Source organism: Anser anser, assembly GCF_964211835.1.
Source record: "Anser anser genome assembly, chromosome: 8".
NCBI lineage: Eukaryota > Metazoa > Chordata > Aves > Anseriformes > Anatidae > Anser > Anser anser.
This window is the reverse complement of record NC_139728.1, coordinates 21,436,896-21,463,249: the sequence shown is the minus strand read 5'-3', so window position 1 is coordinate 21,463,249 and position 26,354 is coordinate 21,436,896. Positions and strand designations below refer to the sequence as shown.

General features: G+C 40.6%; 1 protein-coding gene across 15 annotated transcripts in view; it reads right to left on the bottom strand.

Annotated features, from left to right (window-relative positions):
• Nucleotides 1-26,354, bottom strand: part of ST3GAL3 (ST3 beta-galactoside alpha-2,3-sialyltransferase 3) — a 180,295-nt gene that overhangs the window by 112,801 nt on the left and 41,140 nt on the right. For 6 of the 15 annotated variants that reach the window (XM_083845538.1, XM_083845541.1, XM_083845539.1 and 3 more), the window contains 3 exons: nt 24,678-24,725; nt 22,539-22,664; nt 14,030-14,072 (listed from right to left, as the gene is read on the bottom strand). In XM_083845538.1, the coding sequence (XP_083701664.1) occupies nt 14,030-14,072; nt 22,539-22,664; nt 24,678-24,725 (217 nt within the window). Of the gene's footprint in view, nt 1-14,029; nt 14,073-15,048; nt 15,155-22,534; nt 22,665-24,677; nt 24,726-26,354 lie in introns of those variants that run through there. The other 9 variants (XM_083845531.1, XM_083845530.1, XM_083845542.1 and 6 more) reach the window with 5 other exon arrangements.

Below are 26,354 nucleotides of genomic sequence, written 5' to 3'. Positions count from 1 at the left end.
GCATAAAGCTTTCAGTTTACTTTCCCCCAAAATCTGTTCAGAGCTACATTTCAGAACCAGCCTGCGAACACAATCAGCATGCACAGTAAGAGGCAAATACGGGATTTGCTTCAAAATTACAGGACTGCTCCAAACCAAGACACTAATGGATACATGGCCTGAGTGGCTGGGGCATGCAATTGTTTAGATTTTAATTAATATCAGTTACATATCTTTGAATGTTATTTATTTTATACATTGTTTACAGTCTCAGAAGTAGATAGCTTCCAAGTCTCAATATGCTTTTTCTGAGGCTTCTGAAGCAACAAATCCCATTCGAGGTGGAAAACCCCCAACACAAAACCATAAACCAATCTTCGCTCTGCAACTGGCAAGGATTTTTATTAGACAGATGAGAAAGTAAGTGTCCCATCAATTCTCCCCTTCATTTTAGATTGCCAGCAAGTACTACCAGTTCACTTAAAGGTCAGGGAGGACACCTTTAGCAGGTATGGTGATGCAGCTCTTGCATCCTCCTTCCACTCTCCTTCCACTCGCCGCTGAGTCAGCGGGGAAGAAAGGTCATGAACGATAAGAAGCAGGCTTAATACATCGATTCCCATGCACCAGTAACAGCAAGGGACAGAAAAAGTGTTTGCACATCTGCATTTTGTAAGTAGAGCCATGATCACCATGTTATCTTGACAGGTGGCATCTCCTTGAGAGCAAGACATTATAGAAGGAAGGTGAGCTGGAGAGCCTTCCTCCTGCCACATCCAGCAGGAGTGCAGCTTGGTTTGGGAAACAGAGACAAATTTAAGGAGCTCTGACTGTAGCTGCCTTAGAAGTTTCCAAACTTTGGTTCAAAGGATTACATGGACGGATCATGTGACACTTGCTGTTTTTCTAGTCCAGCTGAGGAAAAACTAAACAAACAAAAAAAAAAAGGAATGAGGAGATAGAAGAGGAAAAGCAGAATGCTTACACTGAAAGAGACAGGAAATGCATCTATCACACTATAGCCAGCTAAACAGATATAAATATTTTCAAATGTTACTTCAGTATGTAAGCAAGTTCTTCAAGAAGATTGTGTGACTGAATAGAAAAGGAGATGGCTCAAATCCCTCTTTCTAAAAAAGATATGATGCACGCTAAAAAAAATGTCCTGTTCTGTTTCTGTACCAAGAATTGTGGTTTCTCATGAAATTAATTTCTTAACAACAAAGATAATCAACACGTACACTTATTTATTTATTTGGACTATTCAAGAACACCAGCTGAAGAAGATTAGGTTACATTAAACTGGCTCAGGAAAACAAAGTTTTAAAGGCATTCCACCAAAACCCACGGCCCGCCTCCATAACCCTAAATGACGGCAAGACACAATGTCAATGTTATCTTTGGGAAATACCCACTAGACAAAGGGACCCTGAAAGCTAAAGACCACAAACAGAACTGGCAATGTCGTTCACCCTTTGTGACATGCCACCTTTGCAAAAAAAAAAAAACACTGACGAGGTTTTCATCTCCTAAAAGGCACGAGAATCCTACTTCCTTGCTGAATTCCACTCCAGGTCTTTGACATACTAGGAAAAAAAAGACATTCCCATCCTGGAATTAGATCACTAGGCAAAAGAAGCAATCTCAGATTAGTCTCAACAGCGCTAAATACATAAACATCTTAAGAAATACAGCCGTGATTTCTGTTTCAGAAAGGTCTGTATCATTGTACCATCTCTTATAGTTCAGAGCATCCAGCAACTCAGCCTGGACCTCCACAATTAACAACCTTTTATCAACTCCTAAAAAAACACTATGATCCTTGCAGACAAAGAATCAGAAATGGTCAAGCTAGAAAGGATTTATTTCAACCACTAAATAAAGAAACTAAATGGTGAGTTTATAAAACTGGAGTCTAAGGATGCAGGTAAAAATCCAAGAAAAGTCCATGGCACATTTTGTATGTGACCTCACGCTGCATACTCCTCAAAGAATTGAGTAATAATCTCTGATATTTCCTGATCTCCTGCTTCTTTTTTTTTTTTAAACAAATTGTAAAAGAGAAGAAAACAACTATATTCAAATAGACACATAACGAGTACAGAAAAAAGTTAGTTTGAGGTTTTGTGTTTTTAAGGAAACATGGAAAGGAGAAAAATAGCTGAAATATTGTTAGATTACATTAAAAAGCATGAAATATGGAAATCTGATTTGCAGAGAAGACAGCTGTTTACAAACAATATAGAAAACGAAATTAAAAACAAAAAAGGACTTCTGTTTTTTCAATTATTTATTAATCTTTGAACAAAAACTCATGAATTAAGGATGAAGTAACTTACTGATAATTGACATAATTCCTGGATGTATATTATTGGACTGCTTTCCATATCCAAAATTACGGTTTTCCATCCTCAGAAGACGGATGAGTAAGTATCATCGTTCTGTTCTTACAGATAAGAGTCAAAGAAGATACACCAGAGCTTAGTCTCTTATCTGGAGACGGAGTGTGTTAGGACTCCCTTAGTCATGAAAACTCTCACAGCAAGCAAAGGGATTCCTACATTAATTTATTTCTGAAATAACTGTTTGAAGAGTAAAGCCTCCATCTCCCCAAAGTCAGAAGTGATAATGTTTCCTAATATTAAAACACGCAATTTGCAAAACTTTAGAAAGTTAACATACAATCCTCCATTTAAATAACTCTGAAAAGTCATGGCTTGCACAATGGCCATAAAAAGTGAGCCAATTAAAAAGTCTGATGGAAAATAAAACGCTCAAATATCACATCCACTTTTGCCCAAATGAAGGAATGTAAGAAGATGGATTGAAATGTCATAATTTTATTGCTGTAACCCTCGGTCTTCATCACCGCCCCTCATCTGTTACATCTACAAGCAGACAATGCTTTCTTTGGACCAGGAACAGTGTTTTTCTATTTGCAGTGTAATGAATCCAGCAGTGTAGGTCCAGGAAAGACCAACGAGTGCTAAAGGGATGGGAATTAATAACTCAACCCAATTAGAATCCAGGAATCCCCTGCCCAGAGTAGGAGTCAATACCTCTGAAAACAAAGATATTCCCCCAAAGAGTAGAGTTGAAAAAATGATTAACTAAAAATTCCTGAAGTATCACAGCTGAAATCACAGCTTTAAGTCTGTGGATGCTACAGTTTAGTAGATTTGAATGTCAAATTTCAGTAGTTAGCAGCTTTAACTGCCAAGTGAGAAAATCAGTTAAACTAAGGTTTTAATCACCAAATTTTACTTCTGAAAAATGTAGTTCATTTCATCCAAGAACACAAGCAGTCTACAGAATACTTGATTTTAGAGAAACTTACAGAGCTCAGCTAGGTTCGAATGCACATTGGCACAGCAGAATGGTCTGGAAAATGCCAACAGTGATTATTTACTGCTTCCCATATTGTCAGAATTAGGGACATCAACCAAAGTTAACCTGAAGATAGCAAAACACAGACAAAAGGAAGCCCTACTGTCACATAATGTGCATCTGATCAGTAGATTTTGTTATGCCAGTACGTTAGTGCAGCCAAAACAGAGCTGGGATCCAAAGCCACCAGCAGGTCTGCCAACACCTCCACCTCTGGGGCAGCAACGCCGAAGAGCAACACGGGAGCAAGGATCGCTCCACACTCGTGTTTTACCACCTCCCCGAACACTTCTGCCGAGCACTTTCTGCAACAAGACATGGGGCAGGTGAACCTTTGGTCTGCCCGCTTGTATTTTCCCCACAAAGGAAGTTCAGGATATTAGTCCTTTATGTTGCAGCAACACATCTATTTCATAGGCAATTAGCAGAGGTCAAGCCTCAGGAGAATAAATCCCACTTGGAAGAATCTCTCTCAGCTTCTTGATAGTAAATCTTTAGTGAGAACACTTCACAATATTCTCCCTCTTCATTTTCTCAGGTGACTCTGCAGGTTAAGGGTGACAAAGGTTGCCCTCAAAACTTTTGTTTGAATGATCTGGACAGCCTGAGATGGAATAACGAATCAATTCCTCTTAACCAAAGAAAAAGAAAGAACTTTCTTTTTCCCCTCTCCCAGGCTGGACTGAAATGGAGAGGGAAAAAGTTGGTCAGTGAATAAATTACTTTAGATGGCACGAACAGACGACCTCACAATTGGGGAATGCGGTTTAGCGGTAGTGTTACAAAATGCTGCACACAGTCATGAGGCCCTGAATTTTTTTTGCACTCCTCTTTCTGTAGTAAGAATTCAAAAAACGCTGTCTTCACTGACCTATATTAAAGACAGATGCCACGGATTTGAACTCACACCAAGTAATCTAATAGGTACCATGCTGAAGTCTTCAGAAGAGGAAAGCTACAAATTGCTGGGAAAACGTTTCCTCCAGAAACCTTGCTGGAAATACAGAAGGTAACACTGGCCTGGAGAAGCTGATACTGGCAGTCAGCGTGCCCTCATGTAACAAAATCCAACCTGCTTTAGGGTAAATAATTAAGAATAGCCAGTACTGTTAACAACAAGAAGCTGCAGAGCCACCCAGATGGAAACCTCTCCTCTGTACTCCATACACTACTCTAATGAATGTTCTTCTGGTCAGACTATTTTTACTTTTTTTTTAAACTTCAAAGAGCAGCTGCTTGTCTGAAAAGGCAATCCAGCCAGCATCCCAACTGCCACATGTAACTGCAATGAGTCAGGGAACAGGATGGAGTCTGTCTCAGAAGGAACCGCGCGCAGCCTGGTTAATCTGACCTCCCCTCTTCTTGTATCACCCTTGCCTTCACTGAGCATCAGTCCTAGAGGAAGCGGCTGGTCAGGGCTCTCCAAAAAAGCATATGCCCAAGTGCTTTTCCAAGACGTTTGGTGTACAGGTTAAGGCAAGCTCCAAGGCTGAGCACTGAAATAGGTTTCACTTTCCAGTGGAACAGGTCCTCTCCTCTCTTTGTTAACTCAAACAGGCAACACTTCACCAATTCACAAAAGCCTGAGTTCCGTGATAATAAAACACAGCTTTGAATCCTGTATGGATCGGAGTATTCAAATGCATTCAATATGCATATCATAAACATTTTGTTTCTTGGCTTTTCAGTTTGTCCTCCATCAACCAGCTGGAACAGATCGCATGGCAGACAAGAAAGAAAGAAAGAGCCCCTACACATTCTGGCAGTTTTCTGCCTCTCCCTTTGTGGTCCTGATTCTCCCTGCTGAGAACAGACCTGGGGCTGTCAGCAGCAGTGCTTGTGCCTGAGCTCATTTCTGCCGTGAGCTGAGGAAGAATCCCACGTGCTTCTGTGTAACGTGAGAGGACAAAGCATGCCATAGAAGTTAATGTTTGGGTTTCCCAAAAGCAACTAGAGAAAATCTCATCTGAGCTTCACAATCCAACTCAAATATCCGTAACATTAAAAGGATCCTACAGCAACAGCAGCTCACGACTCCCGCCCTGATGTGGCGCATCAAACACGGTTGTGAGTAACCTTCCTGCTGCAAGGTAGCCTTCAACATGTCTGGTTCAGTGCCTTGAGCACCACACAACATCAGCTCTCCCACCAGCCCTTGTCAGGGTGAGGGTCCTTCAGGGTACTTCTCCAGCACTGATCTGTCAAGGATGCTAGCAGCAACGTCATGCTTCCCAAAGAAAGAGCATATTCTAAGTTGATCAACATGATCCAAACTTACTCTGGTCCTATGTCCTTCAAACCTTGAAGGACTTTAAACAGCAAAATAAAGAGATTTTTTACTAAGCAAGACAGTGTCATGTTTCTGTAAGACTGGAAACAGAACAAATAATGCATCTTTGGCTTATATTTAATGGTGTTTCATCAGCCTCTCTCACCTAGAGTTCTTTCAGCCTATCCTCCTTGTTTCACAGCATGGCACTCAATACCTGCCTCTCTTCTCCTGCTATGCAGTTCTTCTCTAGCACAGCAGCAGAGCTTCCTAAGTTCTTTCGGCATACATGAAATATTATTTTACCTAACATATTATAATCATGGCTGTTAAAAGTATGTCTTAGCTTTGCTGTCCTCCACCAGCATGCAAGAAATCTGTATGAGTTCATTCCACCAAACTCTTCCTCGCGTTGATATATATATTCTTATACACACACACATATATACACACGCACTATATATATTCTTAACATTTATTTCTGGCATTTTTAGCACATAAACACAGCACGGCCTTGACATATCTGGTCACATTACAGCAATGCAGAAGACAAATATAGAGGCAGATTGAGTAAAGTAAGCTGTCTCATCCCATACACCCCATTCATAAAACCTCCTCGCTGCCACTTACACAAAAAGATAAATAAAGAGCTGACAACTAAACTGTGTCTAGATACCACAGCACGAGTGCTTTTCTGAGTAAGAGACATGCTTCAGAGGCAGGCTCGATAAACACTAATGTTCCCTTGATGGAATACATTCAGTTCTTCAGGGAGGGCATACGAGGATTCCTTAAAGTATTTCCATGGGCAAACAAAAGGGAAGTAGAGCTCTTCGGGGGTGGAACAGTGCTGGCCTGCAAGAAGGGATTGTGTTAAGCCCCGCATACGCAGGAGAGATGATGCTTGGTGATCACGTACATGCCTGAGGGGTTTCCAACAGAGGCAACTCCTGCATCAGTTTAATGATAAGCCCACAACTGCTGTGATTCAGGACAGGCAGCAACAAAACACCTGTTTTTCACATTGTTCCTTAAGACCAATATCAAGAATACAGCGATGAATGCCAATGTTTTAGCAGAGATCCATATCAAACCCCACGATACCACAGAACATCTAGTCCTTGCAATAAACTGCATAACCAATTAGAATTTGAATGAGACGTTCCCTTAATGGCCTCAACACAGCATTTCTAACCTCTTAAACTGAAGTTCTGGGAATGATCTATGCTTAGATAGCCCAATCCATCACAGTGACATGCATTTATTCAATTTCCATAACATATTCAGGGATCAGGAAAGTCTTAGGAGGAGAATACTCAGTAACCATAAATTTAAAAATAGTTCACCAGGGCAGAAGCTGGCCAAAAGTAATTTCTTTAGTTGGCCTAATCTCTGACTTTCAGAAGAGTTTTCTGAAGGGAGAATATGAAGTGTGGCTTTTTGCATGCTCTTATCCCAAGATGATAAAGGAACACGAAGGCTCCCAGTAATTTATGTGCTTATAGGAAGTTCCTGAATTGGGTTTCGCTACTAAAGTAAGTTTACCCTTCTGGGAAGGCAACAACTCAAAAAATGCTTGCTCAAACAACAGTAATTTTTACAAACAAACAGAAATTTTTAAAGTTACTAGCTGTAATCACATTCACCCTGAAAAACAAATTACATTCAGTTAGGCTAATGCTACTGCATTGCCAAGTACAAAAGTGTTCCGCCTTATAGATATGGAAGGAAAAAGAGAACTGAGCCTTTTCTTCGTAGGCTTCCAGTTTTTATAACCACCAGTCTGTCTTATAAAAGAACAAGATGTGCAAACCCAGTCCCAAGATGAATGTGTCAAGAAAGAAACCAAACTCATGCATGCTGACACCTTCATAGATGCTCACCTGAAGAACAAACCCATCTAACACAAAAATGCACGCTAGTTTGAGCTACAAGCATTTCAATTTATTTACTGGTGGAAATCCATACTGGCTATTGTTATTGTGCTCAGAATCAAAAAACAGGCTGAAAAGCTTACAGAGTCATCCCTTTTTGCATTTAAAATATATCAACTTTCAACCAGTAGCATGGAGTTCCCCCCTAGCATTTGAGGATTTATTAGTCACCTCTAGCTTTCCAGAAAGTCCTCAGCTACTATTTAAAAATTAGAAGAATGCTGCCCAGACATAACAATTCCAAAGCACACACACTTAGGTATCTGTTGCTTGAATTGTTGTTGCTGATTTTTTTTAAATATTTTAAAATATTTTTTTTAGCCAGACAGAACAAGACCCCCTGTATTCACTGTCCTACCTTTCCTATAAACACACTAACATTGTTTTCACTTATCCTGTAGGTAAAACTGGTTTTCCAGGAACATTTTTCTTTGTCTTATGAAACTGAACTTAATGGGGCAAACAGCATAAAACTGCTCTAAACAATGCCCAGCCATTCATATTTTTTGCTTTACATTCTTTTCCCACATAGTTTGATTCATAATTACTTCCAGCTTCAGGAAACTGACCCTTTTAAAAGCACCAAACATAATTTTTTTTATCTTTGTTTGCATTCAACAAATCAAGGAATGATTCAGTTATATCTAATTATCCAGAAATTCTGACTTCCTCAATCTTTATTTTCTTCATCTCCTGATGTTGTGTCTAACACGAGAATCCCAAAGTTAGATAAAAGACTCGCATTAGGAACCTTTATGAGAATTCCAAAATATCAAAATTGGGAAAAAATATGAAAAGAGCTAGGAAGAACAAAACAAAGAACTGGGATAGCAACTGCATCCCAACCACATGTGGGAGGTTTAATGAGATGAACAACAAACAGCCCAATACCTGAAGCACTGTGAATAGCTAGGATTCATTTTTAAATACCTGAAGTGCTCAAACGATTAGTGCAGATTGGAAGAGATTAAGTAGAAGAACGTGAATTAAAAGTCAAAGGAAAAATCCAAAATGAAGAAGAAACAAATAACTGAGTGTCAGGAACATACCAATGATATCAAGTATGCCAAGCCTTGAAATAACCTTTCAGAAAAAGCGACATCGAGACGCGCACTCTCACTCCTGCCTAGGCAGGACGGGACATCCCTGTGACTTCTCACTTTACTCTTACCCCCACCCAGGGCTGTAGTGGGAAGGGGAACAGGGCACAAAGAAATCCCCCAGCAGCAGGCACGAGGAAAGCCCAGCATTCCAACACGTTGATTGCTTATTTTTACAGTGCTTAATGGCAAAGTACCACACATAGACACACACGTAGCTTCAAAGCAACCTCCTACTCCAGAAACAAAACGAGGGGAAGGGGCTCCATTTCAGTTCTTCATTATTAAAGCTCTGAAGGAAAGAAATTTCAACAAACAGAAGTAATCCAATCTGTGTTTCCCTAGCCCAAAACTCCCTCCATTTTTACAGTCTTTTCAAAGACTAGATCGAGTTTCGTTTGAGCTTGCAGGGTGAAGGTTATTATTTTTGGCTTTCCATTTATTTATTTATTTACAAAGACTCACTTTTTGTCCTTTATTTTTAAAGACAACCTTGAAATTATAACAAGTATTCAAAAATCTTTGTTGCATCTCCCGCATTTATAATATTGGAAAAACATGTAAATAGATGTAATAACATGTAACAAGATACCTAGCAAAGCACAGAGCACACTGGAAAAATATTCCTTGTTTTAATTATCTAGAAGAATTATATAAAACGTATACCATATCTTGTATAAACACAGTAAATTATGTTCGTGTTATGTTGTTGTGGTCAACCATAATGATGTCTCAGTCATTTTTTCTGATTGAAAGAAGTAGTAATTTTCTTGCCTGCGATTCTACCTATTAAAAAAGTGAACTTTCTCTCTCAAATTAACACATTATAATACCATTGTCTTATTAAGTGAGGAATTTTACTTCCAGCAGTTCCAAATGCTGGCAGGAAGCTCAAGCACATCTGCTAACAGTTGCAAGACTTTATCAGGGAGTTGCTCTTCCCCAGACAAAGTCAAACCCTGGGACACCTCCTCCATCATTCACCAGCTGCGAATCTACCATGAAGGTTTAGAGCTGACTGTGGCAGCAGGTGAAGAGAACAGCCATCACCCAAGGCAGGCTTTTATCTGGCTGTTGTTTAGAAGCATAATGTCATCAATCCAGCAGCTAAAGTACCTTCCAAAATAGCTTTTGAAGGATGAGTTTGAATTGAGGACAGAAGTAGCAGTTTGACCAGACATCAGCTTCCATCTCACATGTCGTAAAATGGCAGGCAGGCAAGGTAAGGAAAGCAAGTATAGAAGCGTAACGGAGACAATGCAAGGGACCAGCCCCAAGTCACACTGGCTGTTACTAAAAAGGAGCTTTCCACGTGTACAATGCAAGCAAATCTACACTTCTAACGTGTAACTCCAAGTAATCATTATGGTAACTAAACCGAGCACAAAGTAGTAAGTGACAAACTAAAAAGGACCACACAACATTAAGCTGGGCCTCGCTAAATATGCATTAAGACACACTCTATAATTAACTACATGACCATACGCTGATCCTCGTGCAGAACTCTCCTTTCACTCCATGCAAATAGAGATTCTGCTCCGAGAATGACTCAGAATCTGTAGTGAATGAGACTCATTTCTAGGACCTGGCCAGCCTCAAAGAATTACTTCAATATAAATATTTAATAGTAATAAAAGCACGCAACCCTTTTGCCAAGCACAGATGTTAGAAAGCAACTGCAAATCTTGGTGGCACCTAGTAATCCGCTGGCTGAGTCACTAACATGACTGATGGCCTTAAGTTGTTCAGGAACTATTCACCCCTAAAAGGATTAAGACCTATGAATTGTATCGTATTTTTTGTATAAATACACTTTTCTACATAACCAGTGAATGTTGGATTTTATTCTTAAAGCTTTAAAAGTTGTACATATCTCTGCTGCTTGGGAAACCACTTTACCTGGGAGAAACTGACGCAGCCAGCCTGTTTACAGACTTTGGGCACATTTTGTTTTGGTATTCTAACTTTGGTAATGATATTATGGTTGGTACAAACACAACTAAAAGATAAATTCCTTTTGCAACAGATCTTTTTCAATAAGCTAGTCCTGAGGAGATTCAGGTCTTGTTTTGACTATGAAAAACAGCTAATTCAGTAACTTTACTGCCTTCAGATGTCCTCAGCTTTCTATTCATCCTGTAGCTCGTTAACAGTCCCTATATCTGGGTACCATCTTCATTTTTAGAAAATAAAAGACCTTCCAGAGAAGAGCTAGCCTAAGCACAGGCAGCAGAAAGCAAGTGTTTTCCATCTTGACTTTCTGACAAGCTCAGAGCAACAACACCTGTGCAGTACCTTAAAAACTTTCCATCCCCTTCCAGGTGAGAATTCTGGCCATTGCAGTCTCCTTAATGCCATAGCAAGGAATGCATCAGCCATAAAATTCCCACAGAGAACACCCGTGTATTTCTGACATTTTCTTTCCAAAGAGAACAAATGCAGCTTCCTTACCACTTCCATGAACTCAAAGAGAGCCAGTGAACAGAATCATTACATTGCTGTAACCACAACAAAATAAGTAACATGCCTTGGGTACCTACAAGGTGGAGGATGATAAAGTAGTAAACAAAAAAAACGAAAGATGCAAAGGCAAACAGATACATTTCTATTTATTCCTGCCAAATACTCTGTACAATGTAATTTAAAATTCATGTCAGAGCACTTAAGTTTTATTGCAACTATGCCTTTGTAGAAAGTGTTACTCCTCCACGCCATTAGTTTAAATGATATTAAGTAACACAGCCAGGAACAGATTTTCAACAAATGAAAGATGAAAGATTAAAAAAAAAAAAGAGAGAAAACTAATTGTTGCCCCAAGTGCTTCAAGTCACACAACGTTCTCGCACGCTGTCAATTAAGTGCACTCTATAAAGTTATGATCTATGGCAAAATTCCACCAGGACGATTATATCACAACAGACATAATTAAATTATTTCTGCCAAAAAAGTCATCAGCACAGAACTTGTTATCCCTCTTAACTCTCTGAGCAAGTATTTTTTAAACCAGAAAGTCCTTCTGCAATACTAACATCTTGATTAAGAGTTGCAGAAAGCACTACACATTTTTAACCATTAAATTCCACTGAATTCACAGAAAGTACTTAGAAAACACATTTGGTATCCTGACCACATGGTGAACTTGTGGAACAGCAGCAAATTCCTTCAGGCTTCATCTTCCAACACCCATTTTTCTTTCAACATTTATTTCGTATGTTTTATGGTATTTTCAGCTTTTCTCTAGCTCTCTTGCTATTGAAAAAAAACGAACAGAATAATTCAGGCTGGAAGGCAACTCTGCAAGTCGGCAGGTCCACCTCAAAGCAGGGCTACCTTTACTTTCGAAGAGGAAAAATAAACAAACAAGGGAAAAAAAATAGAACCAAGGAAGGACTATTGCAGTTAAGAAACAAACAAACACAAAAGCCAGCCATGTGATTTCACCTACCGATATACTTGCTTTCTTTGCACCTTAACCTAACCTCATTGTACTTATTTTATACAAGCTCATTTTATTTTTCATGCTTTTCCAGAAGCTAAACTTATGGCTGGTCTGCTTTTAAAGCAAACACGCATTTTTATAGTGCTATATAAATATCTTATGACTAAAAAACAATTTTTTAAAATTAAAGATAATGGAGAATTTTTATCAAGAGGAAAAGAAATAGAAAGAAACATAGAAGTGTTTAGAGCTTTGGAAGCCCTCCAGCAGGTAAAAACCTCACAGGCTGTGTCTCAAAGAGGTGTAACCCAACAGGTAAGTCAGCAAATAAGAGAAAAAAAGAATGCAACACAGGTATGAAATGAAGGAAGGTTCAATGGAGACTTCCTAAAAGCAACAAACAAAAGGACAAAGAGCACAGAAGGAAGGATAGGAAGAACAAGACTGAAGCAGTGGTTGAGACAGGCTGGCACCCGAAGCTGCTACACCAAAAGTGCACAGCCAGTGAGCTGCATTTTCAATACATCAGTCATGACAAAAATTAAATAAATTAAAAAAACTAAATCAGACTACTAAAAAACATGAAATTTTTTTTCTCTTCACTAGCACCAAGATGTTCATTCAGAAGTTACCTACCTGCTTCACAATTTTGGACTAAGTTCTCTGCTTTAGCATCTACGTGTATAAACTGAAGATAATATATCATCTCATCCACAGTGCTGTAAGGCTCTCTAAATCACAAGGATGTCCCAGTACTGAAAATTTAATATAGAAATGGGAACTGCAGAGCCACCATGGGTATGCAACAAATAAAGCACAGAACGTTACATTACCAAAAAGAAACCCTGTCCTTGATTCATGGAATAAATTGTCATACTTCTTGCACACTGAATGAGATACAGACCCTTTACAAAATCAGTATTCCTTTTTTTTCCCCCATATATGTTTTTCTACAGCACCATCCCGCCTGATACACTCACCTACAGTAATTTATATACTCACCTGCTTCTGTAAAAGCAGCTCCTACCTAGAGATCTTCTCACTTACTGCGAACAACAGTCCCCAGCACAGTTGTATGGCTTTTATTTCATTATGGATGTTCACAAGCTGTTCAGCAAGACTAAACTCAAAACCTTACCTTAACGTTACACCCAATGAGTACATTGAAGCTTCTTAAAACACTGATTTATTTTTTTTAATTAACGTGATGCATTGAATGGGGGATGCATCCTCAAGTCACTCAAAGCTACTGGATTGCTTCAATGTCTTTTTAAGTAGTAGAAGCAGAAGGGTTTTAGTAGTCTTTTTGCTCCTAATGCCAAAGTTTCCCCTGGGCTGTTGACCTCAGAAACAGAGTCACTAGTGACCCCTAGTGTTACGAAGTTCAGTCTCAATTTGACCAATTATGGCAAAAAGTATGATGAATATCCATTCTCCATTGGAACTTCGTTGTTCTTCTGACATAGAAAATGGTCACAGCTCCCATCTCGTACTGAGGTTCTTTCCACTCCAGTTTACAAAGACAGCAGTATCCATTTTTAAAGAGAAAAGCGGAAGTAAAACTTCTAAACCTCCCAGTAAATTGCAGATTGACATTCCTTCTGCTTTCAAATTTTTAATGCATTTCTCCTCATTTGGAAGATGGATAACAAGGATGCGACATCTAGAGCAGACTGACAAGCATGGCTTCAGGTGGACATTTATAGCCTCTTGATCAGTCATTAAGGAATTAAAGACAGTGAACCACAATCCAAGCCAGTCAGTAAAGCCTAGTGTAAAGCAACTGCTAGGTTACTGCAGGACTGGACTGTCCCAGGTAGGAGTATACAGTTAGTGAGCCAACTGCCCAAGTGACATAAAAATCGCTTGCAATACAAATTTGTAACTACAGGAACAAAGAAGAGTCCTACAGTTTACTTACAATTTTGAGTCCAGGTTCAGGAGAAAGCCCAGTTTGTCGTATTCTGGAAAACAAAAGAAATGGACACAATATCATAAAACTGCAAGCATCTCCTCTGCAAAAGGCACCGAAACCATAACGTCGCAGAAGGGCAATAATTATTTCTATCTGAAAATAGCATAAAAAAATATTTCTAACTGAAAATTATAATTTCCAGTTGCTAGCAGCTGTTATCACAGATTGTTACTTAAAGGTATTCCCAAACTATCATTTCTGAATGTCCAGTAAATACTAAAGCATGTGGGCCGTGATTAACTTCGAAGTAGAATTAACTGAGATACTTTTGTAATCAAAAAAGCAAAGCAATGCCCATAATTTGTAAAACAAACAATCCTCCTAGGTCCTGATGTGGCAGAGCTTTCAAGTTTTTCTCAATTCTCTGTCTATTCCAACCCACAACTTCATAATCCAGCAGGCCTTTATACAGAGTCACTCAGGGGCAAAATGCTTCAAGTTCAGGTGATGCTATTCAACAGGAAACTGCAAAGCCACAGTGTCAGAGACTCAAACAGAAAATTTAGAGATAAGAGTGAAAACTTAGTTCCTGTAAGTACCATACGAAGGAAGCTTCGCATTCAGCATCTTTGAATACATTGCCGTCTTGTAAATCTAACACTTGAAACAAAAAAAAAGGAAAATTCTTAGAATTCACATAAGACACAAGAAAAACTAACAGGTGTAGTGTCCTGCTTGCATTGGGTTATGCTCAGGGGCCTAACTCACACTGAGAAACCCACTGGGTCTCTCTACGATAGGAGAAAGAACAATGCAAACACAACAGTAAAGGATAATCCATCAAGAGCTCTACTACCAGCATGTATTAAAAAAAAAAAACACAATCAATAAGCAAAAGATTTCTCATAGTCTTTTAGAAAGAGCGCAGTGGAAATGAAGTTTGCCTTCCTCACAAAACGCCACTAGAGTTTCTGCTGCAGAATTTTACACAAGATCACAAACAAGCTCCTCACACCATCACTTACCGACGGAACAGGAAAGCCTAAACATGTACCTGAGATAAAACGTCTGCACCAGGTAGGTCAGTACAAACTGTGCCATTGGTTTTATATCCATTAAGATTTCAGTCCTGAGTCAAGGGAAGAATCACTTTTCACATAACTGATCTAACAGAAGCTGAAGGAGGCGTGCACGAGATCTTGGCACGCGCTGTCAGTTCTCTGCCAGCACCCAGCGTGCCACCCCCCGTCCCGTCCCTCCCGACTGCACGCAGTGTTAGAAGCGCACCCGTACATCGTCCCTCCTCCACCCCCTGCCTACTGAAAGCTGCGCTGCCCCTGTGTGCCCCTGCTCTCCTCCTGACTTCCACAAGAAATTATCTCCCATCCATCCTTATTCCCTCTACGTGTCGGACCATGCAGAGAAAGGTCTGGGAAAAAAATCACGCTTTCAATTTTTATTAACCCTTCCTCCTTCCAAAAACATCCATGCTGAGCAAATGGCAACAGATTTATTTATTTTACAGCACCTACAGCCAGTGACCAGCCTGCTGTCACCCTTACCCCGCTCCAGCTAACATTCCAGCCTTCCCAACAGGAAATACAACAAGAGGAAACGCAGTAAGAGATGCATCACCTCATAACCAGCACAACATCCTGGGTTTCTACTAACTCAGCTTTTTATGAGCCTTGCAATCAAAGCACCAGAAAACACAGGTGTACTGAACACTACGGGCCACAGATGACAAACCTCCATTACAATGTTTCGTAAGATTTACCTTCTGTTTGTCACAGGCTCTTCACTTTTCCTAGGTTTGAAGTTTTTACTTGTGATGTTCAGTAATGATTACTAGCAGAGATAGAAAGCGATCTTGTAAAATGTATCTCATCTCTCCTGGAAAAGTCACTTTCCAAAATAAAGTAGGATGTAAATTGTCCTTTCAGGCTGTAACATCGAAGCCAGAAGCATCTATGTCCCCTCCTCTCACTGCCTGGTGAATTGTGCAAATTAGGGCAGGCAGAGAAACGCTGCCGTCACCACAGCCACCTCACTCTCATGGGGATTTCTGGAAGTCACGGCATCCCTACTGGCTGCAAAATGAACCTCCATCACGTGCTGCTCCTCCCAGAAAGACACTAGGAGCTTCAAGGTTATGGATTCAAAATTGGCTTCCTTTTTAGCATAAATCAGTCATTACAGACTTCCACTGTCATTTAGCTCTCTCACTAGGAGCATCAGGGACAAAAGTCACTGCAGCGCACGGTGGTGCAGCCCACGTGCTGGCTGGAAGCGGTCCGGAATCGCAAAAGACAGATAAAAACCTAAATAACTGGAGAAAGCCAAAACGCTCATAGCACAGCTGCAGGAAAAGGCAATTCTTGTCTGGGGCTACCCATTCAATGTAAAACACAGACCTACGAAACCGAAGTACAACTGGGTCTAACACACAGCGCGGGCAGGGTGTGATGAGCACAGGGGATGCAGAGCTGATCACACAGCTCGCTGTTAGGGGAAGGGGCAACCCCACTCCTACCCTTCCCTCCCGTGAAAACACAGGCTACAGGAGCCTGCTGCAGCCCTCGTTGAGCCTCCCCATGCCCTGACCTACCGCTTGTGCCACCTCCTGCCACCTTCATTTAAAGCCTTGCTCGCTATGTTAACCAGCTGACACGCACCAATATTCCTCCTCTTTTTCATGCAGTGGGATAAAGAATCAAAGAGGAAAAAAAAAGCTGCTGTAATATCTCCTGACCCACACTAGTTTTGGGCAAGCCACAGATGTTCTTGGCTATAATGAACCCAAAAGCTGCCTGTGTTTGTGGCATGGTCATTTCGCTTTTGACTTCACCATGCTTGGCAGGGTTTCATACCGCTCCGAGAAATGGTATTTCCCACCAGTCTCCAGACAAGGCATTTATGCAGCTGTGCTGGCTGGAATTAAAAAATAAAATGAATAAATGGAATAAGGAACTCACTCTGCCTCCACTAGAAGAACACCATGGAACAATCTGAACAAGACTTCACCTTCTCAGCCCACGAGGCTGATCTGATAAGGGATAAAAGCAACAGTAACAAGGAGATCTAAGGACCACTTTGTCATTTGTGCTAGGAAGCTACAGATCTCAGCTGGCAAAGTGGTACGGCGCTATACAGAGGCACAGAAATGAATGAGCACTGGAAATAAGTTCCACCATATGCCCATAAAATCAAGAGGTCTCCTAAGGTCAGAAAGGCATGTCTCCATTTCCAGGAAGATCAGCATTGAATAACAATTTAATAACCGACAACAGTTTCATAACAAAGCATGTAATGATGGTTATGTGAACAGAAGTACAGCCAAGCATAGCAATTTCTATAAATGATGCAAACCCTGTGCCAAATTCAATGCTGGCATTAACATGGAAATTTCTCCCAAGCATCCAAGAGAAATCCGTCTAACAGGCAGCAAGTGAGAAATGCATTGTCAAATGTCTAGAAACTCCATACAGACCACCCAAAAAGCCATAAGGCACAGTGCACTATATCAATCAAGTTTTCAATTTACATTTTGCATCTGCAACCATGTAGCTATATGCAAGCAAAATGTGCAAAATTTTTCCCTTATGCTTCAAATCTGAAATCAATAACGCAAGAATTGACTTGGCACGCTGGTTTTATCCTTCCAGACCACTGTAAATGACTGCACTGTGACTTAAGTACTATTCCTTTAGCATCTACCTATTTAGATTTGCCAACAAAACTGGAATATTAATTTAAACTTCTGTAAAAGAGGGGCCACACGCAGCCCTTGTTCTCTCTGCATTTAACCCGTAATGCAAATACAGGAGGGAAGGCAGAAAGTTCAGTTGCAGCTGTTTTATGCAAAACGTTTGTGTTTGTCAAAGAAAAGTGGTGCGATACTCGGGAGACAGAAGTCTTATCAAGAACGGCTCAGACCACCCCGATACATTTCATCCTGTCCGGTGCAGTTGGGTCTCAGCGGAACTGGGGCCTCAAACCAAACTAAGCCTTGGTCACTGTCCACATTTGGGTTCTTCATCTGTAGCAAAGGCCAGGTAAAACGACTTACCCTGCAATGAAAAAGGGTCAAACGCCCCGCATTTACCTTGGACGAAGTAAAGACATATGGACAGCTACAAAAGTTCAGCTGATGTAAAGCGATTCTGCTGGAACTCACAAAACAAGAAAGAATTGATGAAAAAAGTCATATGCAATGGATCAACTGAAACGGAAGGAGGAAAGGTTTTCTTCCAGGGTTAAAAAAATACTGCTCAGGATTACTGAGCGAGGATGCGAGTACTGGACAAACAAGCACATAATGTTGCATCCTTTCCTTAGGATTTTCCGCTTTAACCTCTTCAATGATGGAATTTACTGATGAAAGCATTAATTTTTAGACTATTTAAATAGCTAGGAAAAAAAAAAAAGATTGTAAGGCCAAGTTCAGCAGGGGCAGAACTGAGGCCCCCTGGGCTCCTCAGCCCTGTCCCTGCATAGACTGTATGCCCATCCCCTAAAGGCCTGTGTCCATTTTTCCTCACTCCCATTTACTCTTCTGCACACAAGTTTAACAGCCTTTTTCTGCAGGTTGCCCAAGTGACACCAGGAAGAACCTTTAGTCTAAGACAAACCCCATCCCTGGTGCTTTTCCCTGCACTGTAAAAATGCACAGAACCAATATCAGTGAAGAAAACTTCTTAACCCTTGCAGCCCAGTGCTAGAAGCATGCATCACCAATCATACGCATAAAAAATGATTTTTCAGTGACTAATAATGTAGCCTCAGTTAAGCTTTCCTTTCCTGTGGTGAGCAAAGGAACTTCCCTGACAATACTACTCCTATGTGGAAGCACAAGGTCTAGAGAACCAGAACCAAAACAAGAAATACAGAGAATATTTTGTTAACAACTAATACAATACTTTTAAGATGCTGTGATTTTTTTGTTGATATTGAAAAGAATAATAGCTTATTTCTTTTTTGGAAAATATAAATTTGAAACATGATCCCACCTTTCAGCATAGATTTCAGCCCAAATGGTTAAAATCAGACGACATTCTAAGCATCAAAAAAAAAAAGGAACTGTAGAGCAGTTCCCAACAACAGCAGGAAAACTTGGTATTGGATAACCATTAAAACTGTTCATAGGCTGTGCAAACTGATCTAAGGATACCAAATCTGCTGTATATTTATTTTGTGAGTACTGCACCTGATAAAAAATGGCCATATTTTGGCAGAAATAGGTACTCCAAGCACCATCAGCACAGGTGAAATTCAAACCTGAGAGTTCAAAGCAGGGAAAGAGGGAAATCTGTCTCCAGTCACAAACCCCCACGTACCCTGGTGACACCTAACCTCATGATGATACTTCTTATTTTCTCACATTTAATAGCAAAAGGAAGTAGTTTCCAGCTCTATGTCTTCATCTTTTTTTCCACCCTGTAATTCCTGATTGGGGCCCCAAAGACATCTGGAGCAGCTTTACAGCCTGAGGAAAGCAATACACCAGAGGGGTCTCCTTCACTAGGCACTGCAACTACATTATTCATCCCCCAGGCACAAGAACAACAAATAAGCAATCGCTTGCTGATAGTGCTGTATGGATCATCCATCAGAAGGGTCTTTTTCCTGCTTACTTTACCTCCAAAACAGGTATAATAAAGGAAAAAAAAAAAAAGGTAATTCCAGCATAGTACATTTTGAAAGGCTCTGCTACCTTAACATTGAATTTATTTCTAAAAAAATTGTCATGAATTATACAACTCTAGCAACCTCCAAGGACAGAAAACCAATGGACTGCTTTAAGCCGATTCCATGAAAGACTCCAATTGGAAGATGAAAAATTTCCTCCTATGAACTATGTATGCCCTTTTTCTCTTCCTAGGGAGTCATCTGTTTTAAAGCCAGACTGCAACCTTTACTAAATAAACAGTTGTTTCATTTACTGCCATGTATTCACGTGGCTAATGGAGTTAATGCTGCCCTACTGAATCATCTGAGATATTCCTCATTTTAGATACTGCGTCGTATTTTCTAATAAAAGTCAAGAACAATACTAACAAAACAGTAATCTATGTTGGCTTTTACTGACCTACAGGATGTACTGACTTGACGCAGAGACGCCACATGATAGAGAGAAATCCCATTAAAATACTTGCATTTCAAGGTATTCTTTAGATTAGTGCTTGGCATGCGCACCTCAACTCATTCGCAGCTGTATTTGCAATTGGAGGAATAGAGCATAAACGAGAAGACAACAGATGACGACACTTAACATGCTGGCAGAGTCATGTACGGACTATTCAACTAATACGTGACAGTCCTTGGCAAAGATGTAAGCAGCTCCCACAGTCTACAACTCAAAGTAGTAAAGAATGAAGTAGATCTTCATTAATCAGAAATGAAATGGGAAAAACTTTTTGCCAGGTAAAGCCACTAAAAACAGCAGAAAAATATCTTTCCTATTTATTCTCTACTTCACATGAATACAGAAAAATACAGCATAATAAAGCCCACCTCCCCTTTCCCATCACCACCATGTAGCATTAAGAGTGATAGTCTGAAATGCTATGTGGAAAAAAAAACAGACAAAGCAACACACGCTAGAACCATATCAACTCCAAAGGTAAATTAAAATTGTTTTCCTTCAATCTAAGACCATCCACCAGAGCCTCATAAATTCTATTATTTAACATATTTATCTAAGTTAATTGCCATTAAACTTAGAAACCAAAGCAAGCAGATTGAAGGTTATTTCTGGAACAGTTCAACAGGGTTTGCAATTGCAGCCACCTGTGCTACCAGATTCTCATGGGGAAAGCCAAAGAACAGCAAGTTATCTGCAACTCACCAATGTTTTTCTCTCATGCTAGAAATCTGTCACTGTTCTGCCAACTTAATACCTGACAATTTCAGTTGTGTTCCTATTCTGGCCTCCATCCACGCCACTCTCTATCCAAAATGCAGGAGATCCAAAATAGTCACCAAATTCACACTGGTGTTGTACTTAGGACAGAATCAGGGTTCTTCTCCTTCCCAACATGGTTATCTGAGCATCTTCAAGAGCTGAAGGAAACAGTTTCTTTTGTAGTTCCATCAGCTTCTCCCATCAAAAAGGTTAAGGACTTTAGCAGAAAGAATTACCAGCAGCAAACACCTAAATAAGCATAGATTTAAACTCACAGCTGATTACTGTACTGTTATTCCAAATTCAACACCTGGAGGCATGGTCTCGCATGGGGGCTTTCATAAGCACATGCGCTGCAGTAGATCGGCTATTCTAAATTAAATTTTAAAAGCCCCATCTTCCTTACTTAAGTCAAGCCAAACTTTTGATAAGGGCCAAGAATGAAATTTAGAAGAAGAACAGCAACAAGAACAACAAGCAAGTTAAAATACTCTAAACAGTTTGAGCAAGACCTTGCTAACATTTGGTTGCTTGAAAAGAGGCATTGCAATTACAGGCTGAAGACTCAGTAGCTCTCAAGACTGCTATACAATAGGTATTTGCCAGTACTGCAACCAAACACATCTAATAACAGTGCAAACCTACAGTCAATAAGTTTTTCTAGCAAGTGCATGAGCAGATGGGAAAGTTACACCTTCAATGCACTTTTCTCCTAATGGGGCTTAGCGAAGACAAATTTTACTTGTTTGCTCTCAGACACAGGAGGTAGAAAAAGTCTTAAAACAGTGAGGGCATAAATCTGACTTCCAAGGTCCGATGTCTGATTTGCTAGCAACAAAGTAGAACAAAGCAACTGGGGCCTGGGGAAAGAGCATTTGTTCTTTACTGCAAGCAGATGAAATCTAGGTCTACTCAAACAGCCTCTGTCCTGCTGAATGTTTCCAAGTTCAGGGCAGGAAACCATCCTTCCTGAAACAGTTTTGGCTGAAACACTGGCCTAGACATCGTATCAAGCACTCATCTCTGCTGCTCAAACTTGATCTTTCACGGGAAGGGGCAATCTAGCAGATAATCATAAAAACATCCGGGCTCAGGAGGGCCAGACCACAGCATCAGCCTCAGACGGTTCAGTCTCACTCCGAGCATATTTGACTGTTGCGTCCCCTGGGCTAATAATCTTCTGTGAAAGGGTACTTTAAGGCTTAATAGCCAGATGATCTTTGGAGTTCAGAAAGTCTTACGCAGAGCAACCTAAAGAGCACGATTATCCTGAGAGGCCTATGGCCAGATTTCCAGCCTCACTGAAAACCAAGATCTTCACGTGGGACAAAGAGTTAAGGGGAACACCAAGATGAGGACCAACAGCCAACTCAAAGAAAATACAGAAGCTGCAACAAGGTAGGCGTAACAGTTACAAAAGAGCAATTCTAAAAGCTGATTAGCATGCAGATAGAAGTCAATGTGTACTGGTTTTAAACAGCATGAAAACTTAACAGCGAGAGTACTATTCACAACTGTCTCAATTCTGACTGATAAAAAAGGTATAGGTATCGTTATGTTTCACATGTGCACCTTTTGCCCCTCCTTACCCCAACCTGAAACATCACCTACTAGGAATGGCTGGGTCTGGAGCTGCCATTGGTTCTTTCTGGGCTCTGTCTTTTCCTGGGTCTGCAGCAAGGTGAGATGGGATGGACCGCGGAAGCACAATAGCCACAGTTTTTCTCTCTCTCCTTCCTGTTCAACAAGGAAAGCTACCCCTCAGTTGGATAGACACCACACATCTTGACATCTTATTACACATATCAGAGCGTACACAGTTCAGAGCAAGCTGGTTTCCAGCACAATGAATGCAAAGTACTAAACATGAAGGCAATAAACATACAGCTTTCTGGGACATTTTTGAGCCTCCCTTCTCAAATAAGAGAGTTGTTGTTGTATTTCTTCAGTGAAGAAATTCAATCTAGTTGCAGTGCAAGGGTTTGCAAAATATCAAATTTTACTGCCTTATCCCTAACCAATCCAAGCTTGTTGCGATGCACAAGCAGAACAAAGACCGGTGTTTTTAAAGCAGATCCAGACAGTCCTTTGGCTCATATTAGCCTCGTCTCCCACACTCCTTGGTGTCAGTACTCCACAAAACAGGGAGCAGTTGAACTTACTTTTCATAAATAAATTTACCACCCTATTGGTAGCATCATAACGATGTTTATGATTAACTCTATAGATACCCTGCACTGGATGGAAGCTCTCCACAGGGTTAACTGTTTTCACATGAGTTAGAAGCCAAAAAAGTATTACGGAAGAAATGTAGTGGGTAATATTTCAAAGTTTTACTCCAGGACGAATTCTGGTCTTAGCTGTACTAATATCAATCCAACATAACTCCAGTGAAGGTACGCTGATTCAGACTTGCTCAGCTCTAATCAAAATTAAATACTGTGCTGAATTTTATTCAGAAATTTCGTATTCCAAACCTATGCAACTTCCCCCCCTACTTTTGCAGGCTAAAGAAACCATCACCCAATGCACAAGGAAGCAGGCAACGACACACTTCATTTATGACTGATATTAATTAGTAGAAGGGAGTTAAGAGAGGTCCTATTCTCCCCATTAGCACACCATACCTGTTCAACGCTCAGCACCCTAGGTTTCTCCCAGATCAGACCATGCACCCACACCAGATCAATTTCCAGGTATAGATTTTAAAGCAAGATGCAGGGATAGCAGAAAGCATTTGGGGCATCGTAAACAAAGCAAGTAACTACCACTAGCTCTGGGGTTAGTAAACCAGAATTGGGTGTTCAAGCTTTGCCATTAGTGTCAGGCAGCAGGCTCTTTCAAAGTGTGCAGGCAGAAGACAGGTGCTATGTTGGAAGGCAGCATGTTGCTCCTATGAACCTAAGAGGAAAGGCTAGTAATCGAGATAAAATGTGAAACTTTTCCTAGGATTATATTTTCTTTTCTGCAAGAGAGTAAATACCCACATCCTTCAAGTGTTAAGGGGTTTAAAGTTATAAAAAGTAATTCTTAGCTTTCCCTTGCAGTTCACATATCATTATACATACACTGTAAATTGAATTTTATTGAGTATAGTGCCCACTATGGTGTGCCTTGGCTACAGCTTATGTTTTACTGATAGCCAAATGGATCATTACTGGCTTCGTGAAGTGCCTCCAACACAAAAGAATTTTTATTTCTGGTTCAGTTTAATTGAAGGTCGTGCTCAGGTTCCGAAGGAAATAAGGTCAGGCAGCATTTGCCCTGGGGTTTGATAATGCTGGTCAACCTCCACCAAATAAAAAAATTTCCAGCCCTATTTGTTGAACTGTGACCCTTTTGCCTTCTCCTTCCTGGAACCATTCCTGCTGTCTTTCTCCAAATAACTCAACTGTTTATTTAGCTGAGAAACTCTCCCAGTAGCATGGAGCAGTTTCTCCTCAGCTGGTGGGTGACATCATCCTAATGCCTTTCACACGAGAACAGGCCGCACCGCGACCGCACGTAACGTGGCCAGGTCATCTTCCTAGCCGGGCAGTGGAAGCGGTCCCACGTGTTAATCCCCGTGTCACGCGAAGACCCTTAATGCTTCCTCTAGACTTAGCAAAGGAGCTATTCATCCAGCGTGGCTGGGCAGCTGGTCCCCCCCAGAGGCTGACTCGGTTACCTGCCTCCCAACATGGCTACCGTGCCCCGTCAGATAGCGGCCTTGTCACGAGGTGGGAGAGAGAGAAGAAGGCAAGGTTGTACCTGAGCCTATCGTATGTCCAACGGAGTCAAAGGAAAGAACGACTGAATCTGTAACACAAGAGTACAAGTTCATTTTCCCCTTTTTCTTAGCACCATCGCTATAACATTTTCTTATTTTACTTTAATAACTCCTTATGCTCCATTCCACCAGGAAACACAAGAACTTCTTCACCAGCCAGCCAAACAACAGGCACCCAGTAATGGCGGAGCACTGGAAAACGCAACAAATCATGATGTCATTACCCAACAAAGTAGCTAAAATTTATTAAAAATAATGTCATTTCATGCCTAAGTAAATGAGTTTGGTTGACCTTGCCAAAACTGAACCATAACAAGCTTTTCACTGCTAGACTGCTGGGTTCTTTCTTACCAAATTTATTATCAACTTTTTGTCCCCATTTAGGCACTTTCTTATCAAGATCAGCTCTTCCCCTGACACTCTGCTTGCTAAGCCAAGTACTTTGTGCTTCTTGCCATTCTCCCCAGAAGGCATGTTTTCCACATCTTCAGTCACACCAGTGGCTCTCATACAGACACAATTCAAACCACCAACACCCGTCACCTCTGTACTATATGTAGCAGGTGTGTGAAACATCAAGAAAATATAACCTCTACTTGAGGCCCTTTTATTTTGCCATCTGGGGAGCACATCAGCCCTGTTAGCCACGGTCACAATAACAACTGTTGCTTATCAGTTAATGACCAAGACTTTTAGTCACTGTTCCATTTTATTGGACGTACTTTGCTGCAATTGTGCTTTCTCGTTCCTAGTTTTTAGATAAACAACTTCAAATTTGGCCACGTAGAAACAAATACTCTTTGCTTGCATCTAGCTCACCACATGATCCAGCCTCTGTTATTAGGCATTTATTTTCCTCATATACAACTCCACAGCCTAGAACCCATTTTCAAGATCCATCAGTAATGGTTTGATATTCTGCTCCAAGTGGAGCTGCCATACGGTACAATGCTCAGTGCTGGTTTTCTTCCAGCTTTATTCTTGCTAGAGATAAAACGACAGTTATTCTGGTAGTAAGCCACCTGGTTGGTCATCCATTCTGATCTCAATCCCAAACCAAAGCAGAAAGTCCATGGAATTCTACTCCACCACCAACGGGGCAGAATCGGGCCCAGAACTTAAAGACAGCTTGCCAGCGCGCAAACACAGAGCAGAACAGACTGCCATGATAGCACTAATAACTATGCAACGAGAGGCTTTAAACTGGCACAGCAACTAATTGCAGAACTGCCTCTCACCTTCAGCTAAATGAAGGGACTGAATTCCTCAGTTTCTCTTTGCAGTTTAGGCCTTAAGTGTAATCCCTTACTCATATCACTTGCAACATCACAGCAGCTGCCCTGGTGAAAGCCCTTAGCACAAGGCAAAATGCACGATCACGATCAGATTTAGCATGCTGGAAGGAGGTTAAGCTCCAACAGCATTGCCTTGCATTTGGGCAGGTGACAACCACAGACACTGACAGTTATCCCAATTCAGCTAACAGTAATTTGACATAGGACCGACCCCTGGAGTTTTCTATACTGTATATCATCCTTGTGCTCATTTTCCAAACCTTACAAATTCAATAAGAAGGTGTTGGTTTCCAAAGTCAACACAGTAAAACCATTCATCTAAATGGATTTAAAACAATTTAAATAAATAATATTAAATTTTAA